At 53.7% G+C, this 27539-nt stretch overlaps 4 protein-coding genes across 4 annotated transcripts; all 4 read left to right on the top strand.

Annotated features, from left to right (window-relative positions):
* Window positions 1-1514: 1514 nt before the first annotated feature.
* On the top strand, window positions 1515-5853 carry MPZL2 (myelin protein zero like 2). Its single transcript, XM_010216256.2, has 5 exons — window positions 1515-1633; window positions 3871-4037; window positions 4704-4914; window positions 5168-5309; window positions 5735-5853. Exons 1-5 carry the CDS (start codon window positions 1579-1581, stop codon window positions 5793-5795), a joined length of 636 nt encoding a protein of 211 aa, XP_010214558.2. The 5' UTR covers window positions 1515-1578; the 3' UTR covers window positions 5796-5853.
* Window positions 5854-7022: 1169 nt separating this feature from the next.
* On the top strand, window positions 7023-11728 carry MPZL3 (myelin protein zero like 3). Its single transcript, XM_088540266.1, is given in 9 exon segments — window positions 7023-7042; window positions 7246-7340; window positions 7343-7377; window positions 7445-7517; window positions 7912-8078; window positions 8568-8778; window positions 9513-9678; window positions 10497-10560; window positions 11702-11728. Coding segments are annotated over 9 exon segments (858 nt in total).
* A 4005-nt stretch (window positions 11729-15733) lies between these two features.
* On the top strand, window positions 15734-19555 carry LOC148595814 (uncharacterized). Its single transcript, XM_088540265.1, has 7 exons — window positions 15734-15821; window positions 17264-17427; window positions 17780-18005; window positions 18178-18304; window positions 18736-18796; window positions 19061-19156; window positions 19322-19555. The coding sequence occupies exons 1-7, from the start codon at window positions 15779-15781 to the stop codon at window positions 19553-19555; spliced, it is 951 nt and encodes a 316-aa protein (XP_088396391.1). The 5' UTR covers window positions 15734-15778.
* Window positions 19556-21159: 1604 nt separating this feature from the next.
* On the top strand, window positions 21160-24584 carry SCN2B (sodium voltage-gated channel beta subunit 2). The gene is made up of 4 exons (XM_010216258.2): window positions 21160-21416; window positions 23346-23512; window positions 23909-24119; window positions 24198-24584. The coding sequence occupies exons 1-4, from the start codon at window positions 21347-21349 to the stop codon at window positions 24395-24397; spliced, it is 648 nt and encodes a 215-aa protein (XP_010214560.1). The 5' UTR covers window positions 21160-21346; the 3' UTR covers window positions 24398-24584.
* Window positions 24585-27539: the final 2955 nt, after the last annotated feature.

Raw genomic sequence — 27539 nt, 5'->3', positions numbered from 1 at the left:
AGACCAAATGTTCATTTTAACGCCACTGCAATCACAAGAGATCGGTCTCTCCCAAGACAAGAAAGTGGCGCTTGGGAAGACTGAGCCAGTCTCCTTGACCTGGAAAAGGATACACTGGTTAAAAATGAGAGCCTGTGCTGAGGTGCTGCATGTTCTGACCTGAACAGCGGTTGCTGAGTAGCAAAAACAGCACAGCTCCTAGCGCTGTTAGGGATCTGCAAGCCGTGGGATTCTGCAGAATTGGCACAGGGAGGACTTACCCCTTCCAAGTCTCCCTTGGGCGCGCTGCACGTAGTGGCTACACACTCAGTACTTCCCAGCACGCAACCGCAAGGATGTTCCGACAGCGAGAAGGGAGGGAGATGAGCACATGGCTGCTCTTTCCCAGGAAGTCTGAGAGTCCTGCTGCTCCCCTCTTTTCCATGAACACCTTGTTCTGGTCAGCTGTGACACGCTCTCAGTGCGCCCCAGCTAAGCCAAGGCATCCCGGCTGGCGCACACACGGCTCAACACTGACACTGCGCCGCTTGGTGCTCAGCTAAAGGGAGCCTGTCAAAGTGCCCAGAAGTTAGCGATGTCCTCCCCGTCCCTGCCCTGGCCCCGTGCAAGGACGGCAGCACCAGTGACAATCGAAGCTCCTAAGCTGGCAGGACTGTTTGGAAACAGTCCAAGGACCAGACCCATACAGAGCCACAGCCAGTAGCAAATCAGGCTGGGAAGTGATTTATGGTCCTCTCCTGCAAACATCCTTATCTTGCTAACACACATGCACGACTCAGTTCCACACTCTGACAACTGCCACACTCTGCCATCGACATATCCTGTGTCCCACTGAGTTTCTCTAGTTCCTTGAGTTGCCTGTTAAGCAGCGGGATTTCCCAGCTGTGCCTGACTGTCACAGGGCTGGACTCCCATCCAGTATAATGTCTTTCGACTTTTCCGAGCAGCTTTCAAGCACCAGTTAATTCAGTCTTACAATTCTGCCATGCGATGCCTGCAACTAGGTAACCTCACGGAATGATTAGTTATTCTACTGTAGATATCTGCAGTTCAGTAAGACATTTCCATCCTCGGGATGTGCGTGAACGTTGCTGCAAAACAAACCTGTTTTGGCTTGCTTTTTTTCCTATTGTTTGCAGGTATCTGTTGAACACATAGCCCTCATCCCTCTAGGCTATAAACACCTTAAGGCAAATTTACTTTTAGGAGCACACTACCTCCCATAAGAGGGGAGTGGTTTCAGATGGAAACTGGGAGGAGGGATGATTGCAACACAAAAGAGCAAAGGAATATGGGAGCAGACGGAATTAATCTTACCTTGAAAATCTGCCTGTTTTACCCACAGAAGGGACCTGTGTGGGCCGTGCCTCGCCTTTCCGTGCCAGGGCGGGGAGCGCGTGCTGACTCAAGCAGGAGGAAGCTCTCATGGCCTTGTGGACCACGCTGAAAGGAAGGAATTCGCTCTAGTGTCGCGGGAAAGCTTTCGGGAACTCATTTTCTATCCGGTCATCGGGAGTCCCAGACAACGTCGTTTTTACCTGCACTGCTCAGCGTCTGGAGAACGAGCTTGTCTTCCTGATGCATGGCCCCAACTGGCTGGGTGCTGTGCTCTTCCTTGGGGTACAGCTCCGAGGTAAGGAAACCTGGTTTTATGCGGCCTCAGCTGCATCTCGACTTTCCTCTCCTGATCAGTAAATTGCCGAGCTTATTATAGGAGTGACTTTATAGAAGTCTCAGGCGTGCCGTGCACGATCGCTGTGATTCTTCTGCTCACGGGTGCGCCGTGAGTGACATGAAGTGATTGAGTTTCTCAGACAAACAGGTTTAGGCGTGTTCCAGTGGAAGAAGAACACCGAGCTCATTCTGAGCTCCAGTTACACACCTTTTCGGGCCCCAGCCTCGCTCCCTGCTCCGGCCAGGACTCTGGACTTTACTCCTGGATGTTTGTTTCACTATCTTTGTTATTAGACAAGCGGAGCTTTTTAAAAAGGGCTAGCTTTAAGTCCGTTATGCTGCAGTGAATCCAGAACAGCAATAAACTTACTTGAATTTTCAATCATTTATAGTAATGTAACTGGAAACCGAATTTGCTATAAGAATACCATGTCCTCCTTTTCCAAACACATTGGCACACAGATACCTTTTCGTAACCTCTCCTGAAAAAATTCTTCCATAGTCAATTCCTACATCTGCTATTCTTAAGAAGTTTAAAATGAAGAGAAGATTTTACAATGATCTATCCCAGAGAAGTTTTCAGACCTGAACACCTTCAATGTTTTGGCATTCCAAAAAAAAATCTCCTTTGAGAAAAGAAAATATTTGGCAAGAAAGTTTTGATAAGAAATTACTTTCAAAAAGATAAATCCATTGCATTTTCAGATTATGAAGTACACTGACTAGGCCACAGATTTAAAATTTAGACTGCCTATCCAGCTACAGACAATTATCACAGAAAAACAAAAAGGTAATACAAATAGGAAAATATACCAGCCCAGATAAGCTACTTTGCTTGAATCAACAGTTTGGTGAGTAATTTATCTTCTTAGGGTGACTAGAAATTATTGCTCATTTCTTTTTATTTTTGGGGGGGAGGGAGTGTTATTCCTAAGAAGGAGTTAAAGGAAAGTTATGGGAGTGCCTGATCAGGAAGAAGGGGGGTGCTACTGGTGGCAGCAGCATGATCAGCTCCGCTGTTCTGTGCAAACCCAGAGGGACTAGGTTTAGTCAGTTCTGAGAGCTGAGGCGGTCAGGCAAGCAACACAGCGATCGTGGGGAAAATGCAGCACCACTTTTGTAGCAGCAGTCTGCTAGACAGGGTACACTGTGTGTGCAACAGCAGGGTGGGCCAGAGGACAAATGGAGTTTGAAGCTGAACAGCATCTACATAGACAACCCTTTTGCTTTTTTATTTTCCGTTTTTCTGTCTTTATGCTCTTTTACTGCTTGTCTATCTTTCTGGATAGCCTAACTTGATACTAACGTATTTTTAAAGCAGCAGCTGTGGCAGGTGGTTAACAAAGGATGCCTCTTTGACAAACAAATACTTACAGATTTACCATAAGGATGTCCTGCACTGAGTTCCCCAACCTGCTTTGACTTTAATTGTGCAGCAGTGCTGTTAACCTCCTCAACAAGCACTTCTTGCATTAGTAAGAGTAGCTTTCACCATGATGGGCAGGACACTCACCCTGATTATATGAAGTGTATAAATGAAAATCTGTGTAGTCTGCCTGGGATGGGAAATGGCAATTGTTTATAGGTGCTCAGCAGTGCTAATTGAAAGGACAGGACTGCTTTTCTAAAGGGAGCTTCCCTGGGGAATAGAGCGCAGTAGAATGTAACCACATGCAAGAAGGTGACCAGGACAAGTGCCTGAATAGTTAGCAGGCATCAGCAGCAAGTGTATACTACAAGCATTTATTGCATCTCCTATGCATTTATTGCAAGCTTGTTTATCCCTGAAAAAGGTAGAAGTATTCCCTCTCCCCAAAAAACAATGCGATATTTATTGCCCTTACAGGCAAGGCTTTTTCAATGGTCTCCACTCAAACAGTTATCAGATCTGTAAATGTTTAATTGTACAGACACAACATTGACGAGTAAGTTCTGTATCAACTCAGATGAACTCAAACTTCCCCTGAAACCGGCGCTCTATGGCTTGTGTGGCTTGCAGGAAGTACATGGGATCTCTTGGTATTTGCATAAGTACGATTGTGCCCTCAGTAATTAAATCTGTATCCTTTTGATCATCAGGTTAAACATTCACAGGGAGAGATAAAGCAGGCTGCATCATAGCTTGAGAGTAGATAAAGCATTTACTCCCAGACAGTAGTTTTCTTTAACTCTAATACCTTGCTGTTTTCCCTGCAGCACTGTGGCCCGTGGCAGCTGTGGAAGTTCACACTTCCAGGGAGGTGGATGCTGTGAATGGAACTAACCTACGCTTAAAATGCACTTTTTCCAGCAGCAGCCCGATTAGCCAGCGACTGTCAGTGACCTGGAACTTCCAGCCTGAGGACCAGAGCTCTCATGAGCCAGTGAGTGAGACCTTTATGCTCCATTTCACTGATACAGACTTGTTCAGACAAATCTCTCCCAAGGCACAGCACTGGGTAAGCCCAGTGACTGTAACAGGTCTCCGCGTAGGTATGGGCAAACACAGCAGCTGTGCACATGTATGTGTGCACATGTATCTTGGACCATCCCTCTGCTATTCAAAATAATTAAGATAAGCAAAAAGTTTGTTTGTACACCCTGTTTAAAGAAACAGTATTTCTGTCTAGTTTGGGGTAGTCGGGATTAAAATATCCTGGGCCTGATGAAACCATACCTGCTTATACCACAGTTGAACTTTATGTCCAAGCTAAGAGCCTGCAGTGCCTTGACCTAGAGAATGGCTTGTGTTGGCTAATGTGGCAGAGTAGTTAGGTTAATGAGTACTGTAAGATAAGTGAAAGATGGCTGAACACAGCCTAACACAGCCTTTGGCCTGAGCAGGACAGACAGAGCGCGGCTGCCAGAGCAAAGGTGCTATCACTCCTCAGAGTGAAGTGGCCGCAGAGTTCACTGGGAGGACCAAGTTGTCGCAGATCACCTTTGCTCAGGCCATTTGCCTCTGCCGGTGCCACTCAGCTTTCAGGCACTGCTTCTGTCACATGTGCTGCACACTGCATAGGAGTGACAGTTTCCCTCTTTTCATGTAGGTATTCTATTTCCTCAAGGAGCCCTACAAGATGACAACTGGGCGGTTCAAAGAGCGAGTCACCTGGGATGGGAATATTCAGCGTAACGATGTTTCCATCGTAATCTGGAATTTGCAGCCCTCTGACAATGGTACATTCACATGCCAGGTGAAAAACCCACCAGATGTTGATGGCACAGTTGGTGAAGTGCGACTCAAGGTTGTGCAGAAAGGTGAGTGGCCAAGAACTGCACCCAGAGGTCTGCAAAACACTGTCAGGTCTTTCTCCTCATCTGGGAAAATGCATGGAAGAAAGGGATTAAAATGAGAATGTGGCAGTATAGGTGATGGATACAAGGAGAAAGGAGCCCGAGAAAAGGTTATTCAGAGGTTGCAGAAGGGCCTCATACCTGGGTCCCTCAGTGTCTCTCTCTTGCTCATTGACTTTTTTCTCTCTTGAACATTTACCTATTTCTCTCCATGCAGTGCAATTCTCCGAAATCCACTTCCTGGCAATGGCCATTGGGTCTGCTTGTGTTCTGATGATCATTGTGGTGATAACTGTGATTTTCTGTCGACATTTTCGGAAGAAACGGCAAGAGAAGACTGAGGTAGAAGACACAGAACTGTAAGGACATAGGAAAGAGGCCGATGAAATATATCTTCATGACCATTTGGAATCATTGGCTTAGATCCTACCCTAAGCATTTATGGTGCAAAACTGCCAACACAAGTAGCAGTAATTGGCTGCTTACTTGCAGTCAGAACAGAGTTCCAGGATGAATGGACTCTGGAGCCCTGGTTTTGCTCTTACCTTTCTGACTGGCTTCCCACTCAGAGCAGTAACCGTAAGTGGCAGTGGCAGTTGGCAGAAGATCACCCTCTTCTTTCCTCCATAAACCTCAAACTGTGGGCACCATCCCTGTAAAATGCTTATTACCTTATCATATAACTTCTTGTTCTGTATTATCTATGCTATGTGTAACTCAGAACCTGATGCTGCTGCTCAGAATACCCGATGCTAGTTTGGGCTTTTTATTTTTTTATTAACAGTACTGAAAAGGAGAAGCTGAAGATTACAGAAGAAAAGGAAGCCACTCCATTAGAAGAGTAGAGATCTTTAACAGTATATACAAGGCAGGTATCTATTCAAATGTTGCCTAATTAATTTCTCCACCTTACTGTTGAGGATCATTGCTAGGAAAGCCTTCATTGCTGCCTTCCATTGCTATCCTGTTAGGTGGATGAAGAGGAACAAACTAATTTCCCTTCATCAGTTCTGAATCAGCTTTTTGATTCATTTAATCTTCGCTGTTTTAAATCACTACAGGAAGACTGGAATCTGTTTGCAGATTTGCTGAATTTACTGAAACATTTCACCATATCTTTTACCACCCAATTTCTGAGCTCACCAGTTGCATCTACTACTTTTTTTTTTTTTTTTTTTCCCAGCAACAAGCCATAATAACGTTCTGCTGTTTTGTTTTTCTTACAATCTTTCCTAGGTACTTCTAAAGCAGATCGTGAATGCTTGTAATTTCAAATGTTAAGACAAACCTGAACTACAAATGACTGATGCTGCAAATGTGGTATCCCTGCTCAAACTAAAATTCCTGCAAGAAAAGAGCGTGACATGAGCATAAGTTGCAAAGAGTTATTTTCTTCGGCGAAGCAAAACAGGAGGAAATGGCCCCATGAACAAGGCCCTTTTAATCTTCACAAATGCCGAATTTAAAGAAATCTGCTCTAAAGAAGAAGAAATGTCCCCAAAGATTTGAAAAAAAGGCCAAGATAGCCAGGTGGAGATTTGCAAAGTACCTGAGCAAACACATACTCATGCACCTTAATAATTAGAAGGTGCACCTAGGTTGCCCTCTTGTTCCTTCATCAAAAGCTTCTTTAATGTGACCAGAAAAGAAGACAGTGCAAGTGAGGGATCACAGGCGCAGCTAGTTGCTATAAAGTAATAGAAATTCCTTTGCTGCTTTCAGTGGAAAGTGCTACAGTTTGGGAGCGCATGCGTTTTAACAGGGTCCAGCCCTGGATGTGTTTCTCACAATGTGTTTGTGGGGGACTGAATGGCAGTGCTGCTCCCAGCCACCCAAGGTGACCCTTGCACCTCGCTTTCTATTTATTTTTAATAACACAGAAGCGTATCTTGCTGCCTCCCAGGGCCCATTTGCCACATCCTCTCTCGGCGGCAGCAGATGCATCGGAGGGTGACGAAGCCCTGCGTCGATAAAGTCTACTGCGCTTTTACTGTATTTGACCAGCGCTAAATCAAAATATTATCGGCCTGTTTATGTAAAGAGTGTCTCTATGGTTTTATGACTGGACTGTGATGTGCAAGACGCATTATCTGTTTGTGCATGGTCTTTTTCTTTCACACATGTCATAAATAAACTTGGATTGTGGATAGAAGACAACATCATGCACAGCTGCAGTGCTAATGGTGCTCAGGGCTACACTGGGCGCACCGGCGTCCCGTGTCCCCGTGTGTGCCTGTGTCCCCTGTCCGCGGGCGGCCGGTGTCCAGTGTCCCGTGTCCCCTGTCCCCGCCGCAGCCCCGCGCCAGTCCCCGCGGGCCCAGCTGCGAGCAGGAGGCCCCGTCACCATGGCGACCGAGGCGGCCATGTTGGGCCTGCTCCTCCCTCACCTGCGCACCCGCAGGTGCGCCGCCATATTGCGGCGCTGAGGGGAGCCCGGGCGGTTGGGATGTGGTGCGGCGGCTCCGGCTCCGGCTCCGGCTCCGGCTCCGGCTCCGGCTCCGGCTCCGGCTCCGGCTCCGGCTCCGGCTCCGGCCTCGTCCTGCGGCGGGTCCTGCTCCTCCTGCTCGGTAAGCGCGCCGCGGGGGGCCTGGAGCGGCCCGGGGAGGGCGCGCGGGCTCCCCGGGGCGGCCGCAGCGGGCCAGGCCGGGCCAGGCCGGGCCGGTTCCCCCCCGGCCGCCCCGCCGCGGGGCCGGGGAAAAGCGCGGCGCGGCGGGAGGAGCAGCGGTGCTCTGGGCTCTGCGGGCGACTGGAGCTGTTCCCCGCGTCTGTGCTCTTTATGCGGGAATGTCAGTGCAGTAGCAGACAGGCTGTGGGAGTTGTCTCTTTGGGTAAGTGTTATGAGGTAGCTGCTGCCGTGCCTCTGCCTACGAGCTGGGGCTGTGCCGTGTGTGCCTTGGTACTTCCAGTACGTTGCAAAACAGAAGTTCTAATCCTTGCCTTCCGTGCTCGTCGCTCCTTCAGGTGTCTGCAGTGCGTTTTCCCTGGAGATTAAAGTCAGCTCTAAAGTGCGAGCTTTCATTGGCGAGCAGGTATCGCTGAAATGCTCTTTCACGTCCACTGCGCCCATCAGCGAGAGTCTGACGCTCGACTGGACGTACCGGCCCCTCACCGGGGGTGCTATGGAGACAGTAAGTAGAGTGGGGAGCCGTGGCTGCTTGAGCCTGGTGGGTTTCTGTGCATGGGGAATATTTCTCTTCTTTCTTTTTCTTTTTTTTTTTTTTCCTCTTGTGTGCCTTGGTGTGTTTCCCCGTTGACTAGGGATTCTCAATGGCACCTTTTCTCCTATTCTGAATTGCTCTGGTGTATCTCAGACGAAAAAAAAAGTACTTTATGATAAGGCATGATGATAAACTAGATCTCTGGCTTTTGATACAAGTGCTTTATTGTATCCTGCAAAGAGACACAGAATGACTTTAGAGCAGCTGCTGGGGAGACTTCCTGAAGGAAGCTATGCTCTTGCAGTGCTGCATGCAGTTTCCTGCGCAGCTATGTCATCTTGCAGTGTTAAGAATCCTTTTTAGCATGTACTTCTTGATATTTTAAATCAAAGGGGAATTTAGTTTGATTTCTTAGGAGAGTGTTTTATTGGAGCGATTATTATCTTTTCTTCCTTCTAGATTTTTCACTACCAGTCTGTTGCATACCCAACAACAGTGGGAAAGTTCAAAGACAGAATATCATGGATTGGGGATATTGCCAAGGGTGATGCTTCTATTGCTATCCACAGCCTAGAGATGAGTGATAATGGCACCTTCATCTGCAGTGTCAAGAATCCTCCGGACGTGTTCCACAACATTCCCCAGACGGTCCTGACAGTGACAGAGAGGGGTAAGGCTCTGCTTTTAGTGCGCCTTCATCTGTGCGAGACGGCTGCCTCTCGGCTTTGTCAGACCTTTAAAAGTTTGAGCGCTGCCTGTGGAATTGGTTCCCCGGAGTTCCGCATAAGAATTGCAGCAAGGGTTACTTCAGACGTCCTTTTTTAGCTAAATACACTGAGAACAATTTGATTTACTAGGAACAGGAAGTGATAGAGGAAACTGTGGTCAAGACGCAGAAAACAAAAGTGTGCGTTTGTTTAGTCTGAGCACGAACAGGATACTTTTCCTTTAAGTGTGTTGGAAGCATGGATCACCCTGAACCTGACCAGGGCTTAGCACTTGTGTAGAGGTGAGCAAGAGCAAGTGGTTGTTTTCGCGGATGCTCAGTACATAGTTCAGAAATGGGAGTCTCCCAGTCTAGCAATAGTAGAATATGTTGTGCTGTGTGAGAGTCTAAAAATACTCTCACATCACAAATTCTTATCTTAGTAGCGTTTAATTTCCTTGTCCATTCTGCATGTAAGAGCTGCCTCAGATTTACAGTTTGGACATGCTCTGACTGCCTTCCATTGTAGATTTTTGTATATAAAGCACTCTGCTGGACAAGATGTGGGATAGGAGCCTTACAGACTTGGTCACAAGCTGTTTCAACTCTGCCAGCTCTGTGTTTGGTGTGAAAAGGCTAGCAGCCCGTGTCCTGGGTGAATATATCGTAGAGACAGCTGGGCTTTTTCTGCCTTGCAGGTCTTTCCTTCCAGCTAACTTCAGCAGTGCTGCTGTCCATATTAGTATTTCTCCCCTCCATTCTTGTGGTCATTCTGCTGTTGGTGAGGATGGGAAGGAAATTTGGAGTGCTGAAGGAGAAAAAAACATCTGGCTGTAAGAAATCTTCCATCGAAGTGTCTGATGAGTAAGTTTTGGTTGGAACTTAAATGCTATATTTTGACCTGTAGGCATGGGACCTTCATTTCGTAACCCCCAGCACTTGGAGTTCAGCCATTCAGATCTAGGTCTCCATGAGCCTAATTTAGCTAGTGGTAAGCAAGCCTTTGGAAAATCCCTGTGCTGGAGCATTAACTTATGTTCTATACATCCTCTTTTTCTGTTAATGGCGTGAAGCAGTGGAACTGAAGTGGGTCATAGCTGGAGAATTTTTCACTTCTGTGTTCAGATTTATTTCAGCCTATATCAGCACGATATTTTGCTTATGCAGGCTTATGTATTGGGTTTTGATACAAAGTATCCAAAACAGCAAAGCAGGCCGAGTTCCTTTGAAAATGGCTTGAGCAGAAATGCCAAGGATAGGATGGACCTGGCAGACTGATTTCCCTTCTGAACGGGCTGTTATTCTCTACTGGCAGAGTTCAGAATGGTGGATGCATTGAGAACGGAGAGATGAATGCTGCTGGAGTTGTACTCACTTTTGCAATAAATTAAGTACTAAAATGTAGTATAGAGTGGGGGCTTACTACAGTGTTGTGATTAGTATTGTGAAACTTTCCAGCCTAACAATGTTACCTGTTGTATTCTCTCACAGCACTAGTTAAGCGAAAGGCCTCCCTTGAGGATGAGGTACCTTACCCTTTTTATTCTTTTGGATTCAGTATGCAGAATCTGAGGGATGCTGAAGAGCCTCGAGTTCAGTGTGGCAGATCTAGAGCTCTGTCTGTATGAGATAGTAGTGCACATGCTAGAAGAGTCCAACCTAATTCTGTGCTCTTTCTGCAGGCCTGAATATACAGAGACAGACAACTGCTTGGGGAGACTCAGAGTCTGGTGTTGGAAGTGTGTGGTAAGTGAAAGTCGATGTTTTTGTCAGTGGTTTTGTCGACTTCAGTACTCGGAGGTGTTAGGGAAACAGCAGGTAGAGCTCATAATGCCTCTGAACTGCAGAGAGGCATCCCAGGTGGCGAGGCTCATGCTCGTCGGTATCTCCTACAGCTGGTTTGTTGGAAGTGAGGACTGCCTATTGTATTGCCTCCCTGGGGAGGGAACTTTTCTGTTTGACTGTATTGCAATCAAAGCTCACATCTGAAGATGAAAATTCAGAGTTTTAAGTGATAGGTCCTGTGCTGTGCAGTTTCTATAAAGGCTGTGCAAAACCACATTTGGGCTCTATGTTCTGAGTTTGACACTGCTGTGGTGGGGAATGGAGGCAGGCATGTTTAAATATAGTTTTTGCAAAAGAAGCTGCGAGCTTGTGCAGTCTTGCGTCTTTCTTGGAGGTCTCCCCACTTGCACCGTTTTGGTCACAACAGTGCTGTTGAACTCTTAAGGTTTATTTTTGTTTGGTTAATGTATGTTTCTTTGCTTGTTGGTTTAGTTTTGTGGGATAGGGGTTGTCCTCTAATTCTGTTCACCCACTACCGTAGCAACTAAATTCTTTAACAGGTTATGTGTTATACTGGAATTGCCGAGTGTTTTTCCCCACTCGTCCTACTTTTTTTAAGTTCTGCATGCCTAAGCATGTCATACTGCAGAAGTAAGCTCCTTAATATGCCTACCTTGAGAGTGTTTCCATCTTTGCTCATGTCATACAGAGCAAGCTTACCAAAGGCACAGTTCTCTAATACAGAGCCAGGGAATACGTTGGGGAGGAGTGAAAGACGTGTTGCTTGATTCGCTGTTCTAATGCAAGTCATCTTCCCTTGATATGGTTTGTCTGTTTTTCTCTAAAAACACACCTCATGTATCACTTATGCAGTGGCGATTTAGCTGTGTTTGTGATGAGTGAAATGGATTTAGCTGCAAGTAGTTACATAACTATAGGACATAGGGTTTTTTCAAATACACCAACATTTTAGAAGACTTAAAGTTTAAAGTTAAAAGTTTAAGCTTTTGTCAGAAGCTTAGCAGACTCAGAATTCTAAGTTGTGAATCACTTCATGTTTTCATACATGGGCTCAATTTTTCCCTCCTTACTTCTCGTTTAGGATACAGATGATGAAGACCCCTACTGATGAGTGACCAAGGCTATGGAGAAAGACCAAAATCACGGCATTGAAGCTCCTTGCTAGATAGGTATGAAGGTTGCCAGATAACCAGAACAGATTGGAGGAACTTGCTCTAAACTTGATGGATTGGAAAAATAATGGGATGATTGATTTAAGCACAGAAATGATTCTTGATCTTTCTAACTTATTGGAAGAAAAAAGCCTCAACACTTAAAACCTCGCTTCTCCAGTGCCTACAGCATCCTCAGTGCCTACAGCTGTACAGTTTGGTACTTGCCAGCAATCTGACAATGCACATTTCTTTGTTTACATGCTGACCTGTTTTCTTTATTGTCAAGTCCTGTGCCCCTGAATTCAAATTGCTCTGAAGCACGAACTAATTCGGAGAATGTGGCAGCTTTCTAGGGTGATGATCATGGTGTACTGGTAACATTTTCTTCCCAATTCTTTTGGGACATATTTGCCAAAGACTTAAACGAGCCTGACAGGTTGGTATTAGGTATGCTTGCCTTTGGAGCAAGGGGAACAAACTACTTTTTAATTGCTTCTTGGGGTTTATCTGCTATTTAATTACAGGATCACCACTTTGTTCCTAATGTTTTCCTTTTCTTTTTGAACTTGCTCTCTGCCACAATTCTGTGTTTTACATTGTTGCATCTAGTGTTTTTTGTTGTTGTTGTTGTTGTTTTTTTGTTTTTTTTTGTGCTAAGACTGCATCTGTAGTTGCACCTCCTGTTGTGCCTAGAGGTGAAACCCAATTCATGTACTTTTTTTTTATCAGAAGTGGGGACTGTGGACCTGGGATAACATAAAACCCCATCTACCTCAGCTGTTAACTTAAGGTTTTGTATTTGGGAGAACGATTGTGTTGTTCGTCTCTTCTAGATACTGTTTTAAAGAAACAGCTAGACGTATCAGTACTGCCCTGTAAGAAAGAGTAGTCTCTCTTTCATTAACCTTATTCAGTAATGGATGTCATAGATGAGAGCGGTCAAAATCCTCTCTCTGTAGGTACTTTAAGAGCTCCTGTCCTCTGCTTGTTTACTGTATGGGACGTTGATCAGATTGTCTCTTTTTACACGTGTCACAAGTTTACTGCCAACTTTCACATGCCATTGCCAATAAATGATTTTGTTTCCGTCAAAGCTGCAAATGTCTTTACTTGAGTTAAGGTAGGTAACCACTATTCAGCTGCAGGAACTCATAAACCTTCTGACCAATGCTCAGCTGTAGAATCTGCTCTGTGGTGAGGGGGTTGGTGCTTACAAAACAGACTTGCCTCCAAAGGGAATGTGTTCTGCCCCGTCACAGCAGGTCTGTGTTGCCTGCCGTGGCCTTGGCATGCCTGACTGCACAGCAGGAAAACTGTGGTTCTGTGCCTCCAGATAAACAAAATTTTCTCCTGCCTGCAATAAACTAAATTCTAAAAGTTGGTGCTCCCCATTGAGAACTACTTCTCCCAAGCAAAACTGGGCAGAGAAAGTATGTCGATGGGACTGATACGCAGGCCAGAGAGAAGTGGTTTGTTGTTCCACTTTCAGAAGTGATACCTCATCTCACAATGGTTCTTTGTGGAACTGAGGAACTGCTCTTGTCTACACCATGTTTCCCTCTAACTGGGACCACTTTACAAGCAGTAGGCTAAATCCTGAGTGCATCTTTTCACGGTGCAATGCTAAGCTCCCAGCTGGCAGCTGATAGTGTTTGGGATTATGGATCGTTTTGAGCACGAGCAAAGCTTTTTCCTCCTCTGCTGGCTGTGTCGAAGTGACTCTGTGTACCATTAAAACCATTTTACTGGGACAGAGCCCAGTGATTCCTGTGGTACCTGATAGGAAAAGAGAAGATGAAAATAAGCACCCAAAATGGCTGGGTGTGGGGGGGCCAGTAGAAAATAAATCTCTGTTTTTGAAAATATAGCAGCAGTCTATGCTATGGGAGCATCCTTGACAGGCTCTTCTTGGCTGTGTCTGCCGAACTGTGGTGCCCGGTTGCGCTAACAGTAGCGCTCAGAGAAGTTGTTCAGTATTGCTCGCTGGTCGTACCTTGTCAGGAGAGGATGCAGGCGACAGGACTGTCGAGACCCTGCACAGGTTGTTGTTTAACCTGCTTTGTTCCCCGCTACCAAGCGAGGGAGCGCAGGCTTGCCCAGAAGCGCTCGGTTTGTGACTTGTTACGTAATGACGGGTGCGAGCAGTCTGCTGCGTTCAGTGGACTGCGAGAGAGCGGCAGCTTCTCTCTGTGAAGAATGCCCTCGTTATGGAGCTGCATACCTATTAGCAGCACGCACACCCATCTGTAATTCTCCTCACCTCTCTGTGCTAGTCCTGTCTGCCTCCTGTTTCGTTCGTACCCCAGTCTAGCTTGCAACTTCCTCTTCCCCGTTAGAACTGACCACCAAGCTGAGCATGAAATAAGGGCTCTGAAACCAAAGGCTGCTAACTTTTAAATGACTCGCACGCACAACTTCAGGAAGATTTAGTATCAGCTTCATTCAGAGTCTCTGAATTAGTCACTGAGGAGTCCTTCATGAAAGATTCAGATGGCCTTCCCCAAGCCTCACCGGGTGAGTATTGTTTGCTATAATGTTTGCTTGCTTTCTTTTTGCTGAAAGAGAGAGGGTCTTGAGCTCAGATCCCATGCATGAAAGTAGGAAAAAGCAAAGGCAGAATGTCAGTGTATTTTTTTAATCCATTTGGTAAAGGTAATTATCCTGTGGAGGTATCTGAATGTCTCAGTATTCCCTTAACTGCAACAGCCTTAGTAAGGGGGTGCTGCCTTCAGCACACCCCTGATGTGTGAAGTGCAGTTATTTACTGGCACACGCCACAAAAGGAGGCCCTGCAAACCCACCTTCCAAGGCAGGGCAAGCATTTATTCTGAGACAGGGCAATAAGTCTGGAAAGGATTTGCTGAGGAGGGTCAGAGCTTCTGCATAGCTCAGTAACTTGAGTGCAGAGTGTTTGGGAAATTGTGGAAGTTCTGACTGTGAATTTTCCAGGGGGCTTCTGTGCACTGAAGGCTTCTAGGCTTTTTTTTTTTTTTTTCAATTTAAAGTCAGCCCCGACTTTGAACCTGGAACAGAGATGGTTCTGGCAAGCTATAGCTCAGTGATGCACTGCAGCAGCCGAGAGCTTTGGAGCTGAGCATGAATCCTGCCGTGTTTGTAGGTCATGTGCGTGCTATATTCAGAGCAGGCATGGTTTGCACGGTAAACTGTGTCATGGCAGAGATGCAGACAGCATATTCAAATCACATGCTTCCATCCCCCCCGCCACCAAAAAACCCAATCCTCAAACGATCCTTGCTTCTGAAGACGGACACTCGCAGCAGGCTTGGTGCCGCTTTTCAGGATTTCGTTTATGGAAAGAGGAGGAGAACTGGCGAGCCTGTTCCCAGTAATGACAGTTCTTCCTTGGCCTTCAGGCCATTTCTACCAAATGTAGAAAGATGACACCAGCTTTTAGCTTTTACTTTTACAGAAATGTGCAGCAGGTCAAAGTGCATACAGCGACCAAAGATGGCCCTGTCTGAATAGATCCTGGAGGCTTCAAGCAGAAGTGTCCATCAGGTGCTGCACCATGAAGCAGGGCACTTATGCCCAGGATGAGGAGTCTGTATCCAAACTGCTCTGGGGGTGTAATAGAAGCAAACAGTGCTCTCTGAGCAGGATTACCATCTCTACGTGCCTCGGTTGAGCAGGCAGAGCCTCGACCCTCAAACCACCGGAAAGTTTAATAACTTGGGGGAAACACAAAGGTGTTTCAGACAGAGCCCTCCCCCTCTCTCTTCCTTTCTAGGGCTCAAAGCACTCTGAAACCAAAGAAATATCTGACATTTGTGCTTCAGTGGGTTTCAGGCTCCCAGCTATCAACAGTGTTTTGTGGGGCTGGCTGCAAGAGCCCGTAATCTAGAGAAGCGCTGGTTCATCCCTCTGCAAAGACCTGAACAAAGTCTTCTATTGACTTTGGGGTTCAATTCAGTTGTGAGCAGCCAGTGTCCTTCCCTGGCGAAAGCTGATGCGCACGTCCTCTCCGGTGTTCTTTTTAGAGCAAGATGAAGGTGTCACTGGCCCTGCTTCTGGTGCTGACATTGCTGGGTAAGCTGTAAGTCATCCTCGTGCTTTTATCCGCCTCGCCTGCTTTCCCCCAAGCTTTTGCTGAAAGACCTACGCAGTCCCTCTGTCTGTGCTGTGACAGTCTCTCTGGTGGCAAGGTTGCTCTCGGGGATTTGCAGGCCTGAGAGCATCAAGGCTGCTCGTGGGGACCAGCAGCTCCTCTGATCCGTGTGTGCTGTGTGTTCCCATCCTGCCCGGCTCACACAGGAGGCCTTGAACAGCTAGAGTGTCCCCACACTGAGACCTGTGTTTGATCTGCCAGGCTCCAAGGCTCGGGAAGGACTTGAACTGCTTTGCTGAGTCTAAGTGCAGGGAAAGGCTTCCAGGGTATTGATTTTTGTGCTGCTCAAGGCTCCCATAGGCTGTCCCCTTCCTCCGTTTGGCTCCCCAGCTGGTCAAGCCTTGAGAAACCAGTTTGGGAAGCTGCAGCACTTTGCATTCATTATTTACAGAGCACCAGACAAGTACCAGGTGCTTTGCCAGGGCCTGGCCCTTAGTTGCTTGGTAGAAGAGCTGAAGAGACTGACAAAGGCGGCAGGAAACACCTGCCTGCCTGGGCAGCTCCTCTGAATCAGCTCACCCAGTCTTGACACCAGCACCAGAGATGCCACCCCTCGTCCTGCTGGGTTCTGCCGGTGCTTTCTCTCCATCTGTTGCGTTTCCCTCTTCTCAAGGGCCCCGCTCTGCCCTGCTTTTCTAGGCAGAGGGCTGCATCTCACAGTCGCCGTTTTGCCTGCGCGGATGGGAGCGCAGAGGGTTTGTGCTGGTGAACCACACGGGCCTTTTGGCCCTGCTGCTTCCCCTTCACGCCGCGTGCTGTCTGGCCCCGCTCTGGGCAGCCGCCGGGCCGGGCTGCGTCAGCTCCCTGCCCTTTGATGTTCCTCTGTTTGTTTCCCCTGCCTGCGTTCACCAGAAACCCTGGGCACTAGATATGTGGCCAGACGAGTCTCAGGCCTGGGTCAGGAGCCTGTGAGCAAGAGGTAAAGAAGGCAAATGGCCGGGTTATGAAAGGAGGACCTGACATTTGCGTCGAATTGCCCCTGGCCTTGTGAGATGACAACAGCGCTGGTCCTCCCAGCCAGTGACTCACAAGAGCAACCCTGCGGGAGCCGCAGCCTTTGCCTCCGAGACGCAGAGGGCTGGGGCTGTGCCGCGAGTCCCGAGCTGGCCTCGCTGCTTCTCTTGCGCGTAGCTCGCTCAGCGAGCGCAGCACCCCAGTCGCTGCGCTCGCTCAGGATGAGCTGCCCCGCATCCCAGGCGCGCCAGGAGCAGGGCTTGGGGAGAGAGCGGGGCTCCGCATCGTGCTCGTGGCTGGACAGTGCCCTTGCCCCCAGGCTGCACTGGAGAAGACAGACCTATGGGGATGGGCAGGCTGCATCTGCTCGTCCTCCCTGGCCTCACCCTGCTCTGCTTGTCCTTGGCAGAGCGATGCAGTGGGGCGGCTGGCTGGGTGCTCACGCAGCCTCAGCTCCAAGCCTACGCAGGGGACTCGGTGCTGCTGCAGTGCCGTTTCCAGGACTCCTTGGCCATGGGCTGGACCGTGGTGAAAGTGGACTGGCTGCGCGTGCCAGGCGCTGGCGAGCAGAAGGTGAGTCAGGAGCAGCGTTGGGCAGATGCAGGGGCAGCAGCAAGGCAGAGCGAGTGAGCAAGCAGCATCACTGCTCTTGGGAGGCGCGGGGAAGCCCGTCTGGCCCGGGCCACGAGACAGGGAAGACCCCTCTCTGGTGGCTGTGGGTACTTCCACACGCTATCCGTGAGCACACAGCACTTTCCATGGTGTGTTGGGGCTTTCCCAGACCTTGGGGGAGTGAAGCAGGCTCTCTCGCAGCCAGGGAGCCCTTACTATGCACAGAGGGAATGTAAACAGGTTGGAGAGCTTTTGCACAAGGCAGCCCTGTCTCCGTGGCTCTTTTCGTCTGATGGGGTCTGCCTCCTCACAGGAGGAGATGGTGTTTTACTACTACAGCAACCATAGCATCCCTGTGGGCCTTTTCCGGAACCGGGTGCAGTGGCAGGGGGACATTTCCCGCTGGGATGGCTCCATCTTGCTGCAGGACGTCCAGGTGAACGACAGCGGCACATACGTGTGCGAGGTGCGGCTGCTGCAGCACAGCAGCATCTTCAAGAACCACACGGTGCTGCATGTCAGCCCTGGGGCCCAGAGAGGTACGTGCCCTGTGCCCGCTCCCCCCACATCTCCCCACTCATCCCCCTGCGGTGCAGGGCAGGGATGGGGCCACGTCGGCAGGGGCCCAGGGAGGCTTCCAGCCCTGCCACCGTGGTTTCCCTGTGGCTGGGCTGTGGTCCGTGTGTCTCCCTGTCTCGTGTCTCCCAGCAGGACAAGGAGCGGCGGGTGCCCGGGAGCCAGCAGCCCTGGGAAGCACTGCATTTTGGAGCATGGTTGTGGGCTGTTGCTGCGTGGCTGTCCTGCTGGCGTTCCTGGCAGGACTCGGCCTGAGGAGGAGGTACCGCTGCCAGCGGGCAACACGTTCACTGGGCTCGGAGCATCTCCCTGTGCACGCTGTCCGGGACCCAGCACCGCCCTGGCCCCACCGGCTGCCCCACAGCAGGGCTGGAGCTGGAGGAGGCAGAGGCTTCCTCCCTGCCCGCTCTTCCTCTCTCACAAAGCGCAGCGCGGCCCAGGCTCCTGCTGCCCTCTAGTGTCACCGTGTCCTGGCCTGCCGCCCCTTTGCTCCCAAATCTCCTGGGCTTCCTACTGCTTTTGGAGACCTGCACTGTGCCTGGAGATGGCTGGGGGCTGCCGTGGGCATTGCAGGCCCGCAGCAGGGCAGGGATGGCCCTAGAAGGCACTCCCATGTCCCTGGAGACAGAGGTTGGGGCAGAAAGAGCAAGGAACCTCTTGTCGGAGCTGACTCTGCGTCTGCCTTCCCTCCAGGTCTGCAGCCAACAGCGCTCTAGAGAGGCCCAGCGATGGTGGCAACAAGGTCAAAGTGGAGGTAGGGGCTCAAGCAGAGCAGGCTGAACCCGTGGGCACCTCCGTGGCAGCCAGGAGCGAAGGGCAGGATGAGTGGCAGGAGACAGGGAGGGATGAGGGGCACAAGAGTGCAAGGCAGGTGCTGGGTGCGCACGCTGGTGCATGCACCAGCCATGGCCATGCCTGGGCAGCCACCCCAGCATTCACAGGAGGGCTGCGGGCTCCTCACTGTGCTGCAGGCTCTGGCAACTGCTTGGTCCCAAGCATCCCGGTCTCCCCTCAACAGGAAGGATTTTACGTCTCCATCCCTGAGGCTGGGGCACCCAAGGCTGAGCAGGACACAGGGAAGAAGAGTAGAGCAGAGGAGACCTACATAACCATGGTGAGGAGCCGAGCAGCCCGGGGGCGTGGGCAGGCTAGGGCCGCGTGACCCCCTGCATCACTGCGCTGGAGTGCAGGGCCTGAGTCCTCGCTTGCCAGGCCAGGCAGCAGCAGCCTGGCCCTGCTGCCCATGAGAGCATCGCACCTTGTCCCTTGCTCCTTGCAGCACCCCTCTTTCTTCCGGGAGAACGGCATTTACGTGGAGCTGACGAGGAGGGTGATCCCGGCAGAGTGGATGGACGGGAATAGGCAGGAGCATGCGGAAAGCAAGCAGCCTGACTGCAGAGCACTGGAGGCCCCTGCCGTGCTCCAGAGGGAAACAAACAGTGCAGCTGTGGTGTGTAAACCCCTTACCCAGCATGGGCAGGCCAGCAATGTGGAGCAGGCAGCCCTTCCTTGAAGCGGTGTCATTTTGCTGCCACTCTGTGCCAGAGCTGCTCCATGCCCCATTGCAGTTACCTGCAGTTATTCCTCTCTGATCCCGGAGCGGGGGTGCAGCAGGGCACAGCCTCTGGTCTCCAGCTTTGATCTTGCTCCATGCAGCTCCAGGTCCTGCAAAAACCATCTCCAAGGAGAAGCTGGGAAGGGAGGGAGTGGGAGATGCTGTGGGAGGAGTGCGGATGTGCCAGTGGCGCCTGCTGAAGATAATAAAACCCCAGTGAGCTTCCTCTTACTTGCTGCTTAAATATGTGGAGCTCAAGCATGCCAAAAACTGCCCAGCTGGGAGCACCTGGGCCCACGTGCCCGCCTTGCACGGAGCCCCTCAGCCCCACCGGCTCCAGCAAGCAGCCAAGCCATGCAGGGATCCCTGTGCAGTGAGCACAGCGCGCGGGTCCCTGCGTGGGAGCACCTGCAGCTCGCTGCCCGGGCTGGGGAGCCTCGGCCGCTGCCTCCGTGGCGTGCGCTGACCCACCTCCCGGCACTATATATAGATGTTTGACACTTGCAGGTGCAGGGACGCGAGCGCCAGGGACCACCTCCCGCCCGCTCTGCCGGGGACACTGCAGCTCCGCTGCTCCACCGCACTCCTTGGTTTCACGTTGACACCCCACTCTCTTTTTCTCAGTGCGCTGCAGCTCGGGGATTGCAGAGGGATGCACTAAACGGAGCGGCCCCAGGGCACGCGGGGGCTGGTGGGTGGCTGCAGGGGCCTTAGCGGTGCCGTGGGGCAGCTCCAGCAGAGCGGAGGGGCCTGGCCATCCCGGTGCAGTGGGGTTGCTGCATGACTGCGGGGTCCTTCGGCCGCCACCGTGCCCTGGCGCTGCTCTAGTGCTTTTGCTCAGGTTGCTGGTTTTCATTGCCTCTCACTGCTCCATGAGCGCAGCCCTCCTGCCTCTACTCTGCTCCATCACCACCTTCCCAGGGACCCTGAGCATGGCACTGCCATGTGCTTCCAGATGCAGGGTGCCTTTGCCCACACGGCCTGGAGCCCGGTGCCAAATGTGCTCCACAGGGCTGCAGCCAGCTGCCCGTGCGGCTGCAGGTGACAGCTCTCCCATGTGTGTGGGCTTGCGGGGCATCTCCTTCCTGCCCCACTGCAGCCTGGGCCCAGGTCCGCAGCTTTCCTTGGGCACTCCAGGTATGACAGGGGTCAAGGACTCTGCCCAAAACCCATTACAGCTGGGCAGAGCCTCCCCTTCCCACTGGCCGCATGAAGATGGACTGGTTGGTTGCCCTGGGGAAGCACCAGTAGTGCCAGGGCAGGGACTCTGCCCTCCTCGCAGGATGTGGAGATGCCCAGGCTGCCAGGACAGCGTGCCTGGGATCACCATGCCCAACCAGGTCCTTGAGTGCTTGCTCCAGAAGTGAGACTGGCTGCCCGGAGCAGATCCCTGCGCAGAGGTGCTCCTCAGTCTGCCAGGCAGGGTGGGATCCACTGAGCCTCAGCGGGCATCGCTCCCGGCCCAGTCTGCAAGCAGCCCTGGAGCAGGATGAAGCCGGGAGCATCCGCCTGCTGTTCGAGGGAAATTTTTCTGCCCTCCCACTTCCTTTGCTGAGATCCACCAACCATAGCATTTACTGATTTTTTTAACCCCGCGCTGCTCCAGCCGGCCATATTGGGCTGTGGAAATAAGGGGCTCTAATGTTATATGTCACCTGGAAATAACCCCGGGCGTCCGCAAAAAGCAAGCCCCCACCACCACCCTCCACACCACCACCAAGTCCTCTGCACACACACGAGTCCTTGAAAATGAGCCCGGATGCCCGGCTCCCGCAGCCCACCGTGTGCCTCACTGGCCTCGGCTTCCTCCTCGCACTGGGTAAGTGCCACCTCGTCCCCCTGCATGCGACCGGCCACCCGCGGAGAAGCCGCCGCTGGCCCCGAGCCCCCTGCCCGCCCAGCCCCCAGGAGCCCCTGCTGCGCCGCAGCCATGGGGATGACGGTGCCGCAGGGATGGGGATGACGGTGCCGCAGGGACGGGGATGACGGTGCCGCAGGGACGGGGGCTGGCGGGGGACGCTGCACCTGCATCCAGCCCTGCTCTAGCCCGTGCATCCTGGCGCCGGGGCAGGGGGCTGGCCACGGCGGGGGCGCCGGGCAGCGCGGGGGCCGGGCGCTGCGCTGCGGCACCCCGGCACTGCGGCTCTCCGCGGGCAGGGGCAGCGGCGGGGTGCGGGGAGCGCGGGCTCCGCGCTCCTGCCCTGCTCACAGCGAGTGCCAGCGGCTGGGACCGCGGCAGGCACGGAGCCGGGATGCATGGCCCTGCCGGAGCGTGCGGGGCCGCGGATCCTGCTGGGCAGCTGGTGCTTCGGGAGAGTGCAGCGGCGGGGGAGAAGCCCAGCACGGTCCCTGGTGGAGGCTGCCTCTGGTTTTGCCTCCTGAGCATGAGCTGCAGGGTACGGGGTGACAGAGCAACCACAGCACAGCCTGGGATGCCGATCCCACAGCACCTGGGGGTTTCTTTCCTTCCTATAGCTTTGTCCCCTGCTCTCGAGGCAGCGGGAGTGGGGTGCTCCCAGGGCCCGTGCACGCTTCTGTGCTGGACCCTCTGCAGTGATACCCGGCGTCTGTGCAGACCCTGGCCAGGGCTGGCCTGCTGCTGCAGAGCTGGGGACACCCGGAGATCGGCTGGTGGCTCTTGGCCCCTGCAAAGCCTTGGGGACCCTGCACAAAGACGCTTCACAGCTCATGGGTGGAAATCCAGCTGTAAGCAAGAGCCGCGGCTCCAACCAACCAGGTCTGCCCCTGGGAAAAGGGTCTTTTCCCTGGCTGCAGAGCCTGGCCCCATTTCTGCCCTGCTTGCACCCGAGCAAATTAGACAGCAGCAGCCCCTGCCTCTGCAGGCATTGAGCGCTGCCCCAGGGTGGAGCCAGCAGCATGCCAGGCAGCAGGGAGGAGAGGAAGGAGCAGGCAAGGAGAAGAAGAGAGGTGAGGTGGCCTGGGAAGCACCTGCTGCCGTGTTCCTGTCCCTGCAGGGTACCACAGGCTCCCTTTTCCAGGCTGCCTCTCCTCCGTATTCTCCAGCTGGTGAGAGGTTGCACAGGAGACCTGTTTCCAGCACGTGCTCTCCCCTCCACTGGCTGGGCAGGACCTGCTGGGTTTAGGTGCTCTCGGGCCCATTCCCAGCGGATGGCAAGGCTGGTGGCTGGGTGCAGGCCGCAGGCTTTGGCCTCCAAGCGCCCTCGATCCCGTTGCGCAGGTCCTGTGGTGGAGCAAGCGTGTGCAGGTGTGGGAGTGAGAATGCATCTGCCTGGCAGGAGCATCCCTCGCTGCTGCAGCGCGTCCTGCCTGGAACGGAATCTGATGAGCACAGCCTTAAATTGCCTAGCCAGCAGACGTGGCGCTGAGCCCTGTGCTCTGATGCTGCATCCAGCCTTTTGCATAGCGGTATCGATTCTGCAGCAGGAGAGTCTTGGTGAAGTGGTCCTTAGCCCTTGCAGAGCCGCCGGGCTCCCTGCCTGGCTCTGTGTGGCGTGGGGACAGTGCCAGCATGCAGGGATGCTCCCCTCCTGTCTGTGTTGGTGCTGTGTGGGCGATCTGTGGTCCTGGCCTTGCTGTCGTCGTGCTGCCATGACCAGGTTTGTGTGTGGACGTGCCTGAAGGGCAATCCCAGGCGCTAGTGGGAGCTCTGCTCAGCCGCCCAGGTGCAGGACGAGAGGGAGAGACCAGATCAGCCTGCGGGACAGTCGCAGGTGCTCCCTTCCTAACTTCTCCGCATCTCTGTTCTTGCTCTCCATGCTTGCTGCAGTGCCCACAGGGCTGGGCATGGAGGTCATGGCTCCTCCCATCATCAACGCCTTGAATGGCACCTCTGTGAAACTCTCCTGCACCTTCAACTCCTGCTACAAGGTGGAAAACAAGCAGTTCTCCCTAAACTGGACGTACCAGGAGTGCAAGAACTGCTCAGAGGAGCTGGTGAGTCTCACTGAGTTGAGGCACTGCTGGGGGTTACGGGAGCAGCTTCCCTGACTTGAAACAGTTGTGCGGGTTCCTCTGGGTCCCTATGCATGGTCCTCTTATCCAGCTCGCCACTGCTGCGAGGAAGCTTAGCAGTCAGCAGTGTACAGAGCCAGGGTGGCCACAGTGGTAGACTGGAATGGAGAGATCTCCAAGGAGAGAGACTTGCAAGGCAGCTCTGCAAGGGAGCAATGCTGGTGGTGGGCATGGGCTTGGGAAGGGGTGCACAGGACGAGCACAACCAGGGAGATGCGCAGTTCAAGCTGTGCCAGGCAGCATGGTGCCTAGCCGGGGAAGACGAGTGTGCTGGGTCCCAAACGTTCTCTCCCCTCGTCTGCTGCCCACACTGCCCAGTTCCTGCAGTTCCGCATGAAGATCATGAACAAGCAGCTGGACCGCTTTGGGAACCGCGTGGAGTTCACCGGCAACCCCACCAAGTACGACGTGTCCTTCACTCTCAACAACGTGCAGCTGGAGGATGAGGGCACCTACAACTGCTACGTGCTCAACCCCCCGGACCGGCAGCGGGGCCATGCCAGCATCAGTCTGAAGGTGCTCACTGAAGGTCGGTGCAGAGCGGTGCCTGGTCCCTGTGGCCTCGGCCAGGCGCTGCCTGTCCTGACCCCGTGTCCTCTCTCCCCAGAGCCCCCCAAGCGTGACTCGACGGTGGCCGTCATCGTGGGCGCCTCCGTCGGCGGCTTCCTGGCTGTGGTGATCCTGGTGCTCATGGTGGTGAAGTGTGTGCGCCGGAAAAAGCAGCAGAGGCTCAACACTGATGACCAGAAGACAGAGGAGGAGGGGAAGACGGACGGCGAAGGCAACCCGGATGAGGGCACCAAGTAACACCCCCGCCCCGGGCTGCCCTCCCCTCTCCACCCCTGTACAGCCTGTCTCCCTCGATGTGCTTCTCAGAGCAAGGATTGCCGTCCCCCTGAGCATCCCTCCCTCCAGCGAAACAGTGACCCAGCCCGGCACGGGGAGCAGGTACCTGGGCTGGACTGCGGCACCCGGGGCACGGGCGCTGGCGAGCCTGGCCCCAGCGTCCCGCTCCTGTGCGCCGAGGGGGCTGCACCGAGGTGCTGCGCCCGCCCTCCCGGGGCTGTGCCAGCCCGCCCGGTGGCTGGTGGCTGCTAATGGCCATTAGCCCCTGCTCGGCTGCTTTTTGGAGCCGCTAATGGCTCCCGGCGCCTAATGGATATGCCCGTGTGCGTCTTGGGCTATATTTGGGCCTGAGCCTCACAGCCAGAGGTGCTTGGTGGACTTTTTGTGCTTGTTTTCACTTTGGGGTGGGTAATTCTAGTGGCAAGCGCTTTGCCGGCGTGCCAAGGCGCGCTGGTGGGGAGAGGGAGGGGAGGAAGGGCGGCTGGGAGGACAAGGAGCGCAGGCGCCTGCCGGGAAGGACTGGGCTCGCTGCAGGCGTGGAGGCAGGGCAGCTCCCTCATTCCTAAGCAACCCCCGATGCCCAAACTGCCTCTCCTGACTGCCCGGGAGCACCCCTGTCTGAACCGTAACTGCCACGGCATCACACTGCCAGCCAGCCCGGCCGCAGTGCTGGGTGCCAGCCCCCGTCCCTGGTTTGCTGCCCCACGTGCTCCACAGCCCCTGTCCCGCTCAGCCTCGTGACCGTGCTGCCTGTCCCCCGGGTCCTCCCGTCCCCTTCTCTGCATCTGCACGCGCGTGTCCAACCGCTTTCCCCAGCAGCGCCGCTGGAGACCCCACGCACGGCCAGCGTCTGCCAGCGCCTCCAGCGCGTGGCTGGTCGCGAGCAGCTCTCCGCGGACCCTGGCGTGACAACTTTGTGGCCAAAGGTCTCTGACTCTTGCACCCGTGGCCAGTCCTGCGTCTGCCTTTCATTTCTGCCATGCACTTTCTTGGATAGCAATGTGCCGATGCAGCTGCACACACCTAGCTGGGCATGCAGGGAGGATCTCTGCGCAGAGCGAGCGGCGGGAGGCGCGCTGCTGCTCGCGACTGTCCACTGACACTTGGGGCAGGCGCCTCCGGTAAGTTTTGTTTGCCAAACACCGCTAGTATTGCTTGCACCAAAGCCTGAGTGTAGGATGTTTTTATTGCTCTTTGTACAGTTAAAAAGAAACAAAGCAAAGAACAACAAAACATTTACACGTGGTACTTTTGTGTCGAAGGAGATGGGAAGGGGTCCATGTCCCCACTCTGCCTTTGCACCTCTCTGGAGATGTCCTGGGAGCCCATGGCTTTGCGCAGTGGGAGAGCGCTGCGCTCCCGCGTTCTCCCCTGGCACAGGCTGCTGATTGGCACCCGTCTGACCCAGGGCCGGGGCACGCGTGCCAGAGCTGCACTAATGAGCTCGTCCATCAATCTACCGGCAAAGGACACAGGGCAGCCCTGGCACCTGCCTCCATGTTGTCCCCCCTGCCCTCCTGCAGGCTGGTGGGTGCCTGTGCATCCGGATGGGGCACACAGGCAGCTTGGGCACTGCATCGCCCCATGCACAAGAAGCACCAGAGGCTGCTAGGGCGCCGTGGGATGCAGGGTACGGCCCAGCCACGCCACTAGCGAGGGCAGGAGAGCCGAGGCGGGGGGATGAAGGTGGCAAGAAGGGGCAGAGAATGGGATGTTAAGTGCCCGGTGCGCAGAAGGCCCAGCAGCGACGCTGTAGGGCTGTGCCATGGCAGGAGGAAACGTTCTGCTGGGACGCAGCAGCGCGCTCGGACTCTCTCGCGGCTGCCTGGGCAGGAGCTGCCTCTGGGCGCTGCTCCTCCTCTCCCACTCACTGCACAGGACTCGAAGGGCCCCGTGAGCCGGGCTCTGCCGGCCGTGCCGCAGCCCTGCCAGGGAGCAGAGCACAGCGCTGCGCAGGCGGAGGGGCAGGCGGGCAGGCTAGCAGCGCGCCGGGGGACAGCAGTGCAGGGAGGGCGCTGGAGAAAGGCAAAGACAGCCAAGTACTCACCCGCAGTCCGTGTGCTCGGCTCCCAGCCCGGCTGAGCCGTCCTGCAGCGTCGCAACACTCTGGGCGCCTCCTGCTCACTACCAGCTCCTGGGCTGCCTTCCCTTTTAAAGGTCACAGCCAGAGGACCTTGCAGTAAATCTAAGGTGCTGATGGGAGGCTCTGCTCCAGTGTCACCACCTCCTCCCTCTGCCTTCCCCACTTCCGCGCCACCTGGCTCCAGGCACTTTGGGAGGGCACCAGGGGACGCAGAGGCAGGATGGGGTGCAGCCAGGGGGGCTGCTCCGCGGGGTCCCATGCCGGAGGCTCCGTGGGGTCCCATGCCGGAGGCTGCAGGCCGGTGTGTGCTGACAGGCTCCACTCAGCCCTGCCCCGCTCCACATCCTTGTGGAGGCAAGTGGGAGCCCGCTGCAGGGAGCAGCGGCTTAACCCTCTGTGCTCCGTAAGCAGGCTGCTCACCGGCCGTGCACCGTGGAGTTACTGTGCACCGGCTGCCGAGCACACTGGGGCCACTGCCGTTTGCAGGGCAGTCGATCCCGGGTCTGTGCCCACGCAGGGAGCAAACCCAGCAATGCTGGGAATGGACTTGGGGACATGTGGTAGCTCCTGACCCCCCTCCCGAGAAGAGCTCTGGTGGCAGCAGGCCAGCTCGATGGAGCCCTTGAGCCCTCGCTTCCCGTCACACTGGGAGGTGACACCGGCCCAGCAAAGGGTGCTTGAAATTAGACACAGTGGTTTTGTGCTGGCCTCAGGAAAAGGAGCCCTGTGGAGCTGCAGCATCCCAGCCCTGCTCCCGTCCCGGGGCCGGACATCCTGGCCGTCCTGACAGGAGTGCAGGGAAGTGGCTGTGGGACACCTCGGGACCTGGCCAGGCTGTGGAGATTGCAGCCTTTCCCGGCCCGTGGCAGCAGCAGATGTCTCCCAAGAGCAGCCTGCCGAGGAGCAGCGAGGGGCAGCGAGTGTGACAGCTCTATTAGGCTGCCGTGCCCGTGGCCTGCAGCTCCAAGTCCCGGAAGGCATGGTGCTCTATGGCATGCAATGCCAGGCTGGCAATCTGCA

Source organism: Tinamus guttatus, unplaced genomic scaffold (genome assembly GCF_059628265.1).
Source record: "Tinamus guttatus ecotype Peru unplaced genomic scaffold, ASM5962826v1 Tinamus_guttatus_pri_ptg000057l, whole genome shotgun sequence".
NCBI classification, from domain to species: Eukaryota; Metazoa; Chordata; class Aves; order Tinamiformes; family Tinamidae; genus Tinamus; species Tinamus guttatus.
Note: the sequence above shows the minus strand (reverse complement) of the source record. Positions and strands in the feature narration are given on the sequence as shown.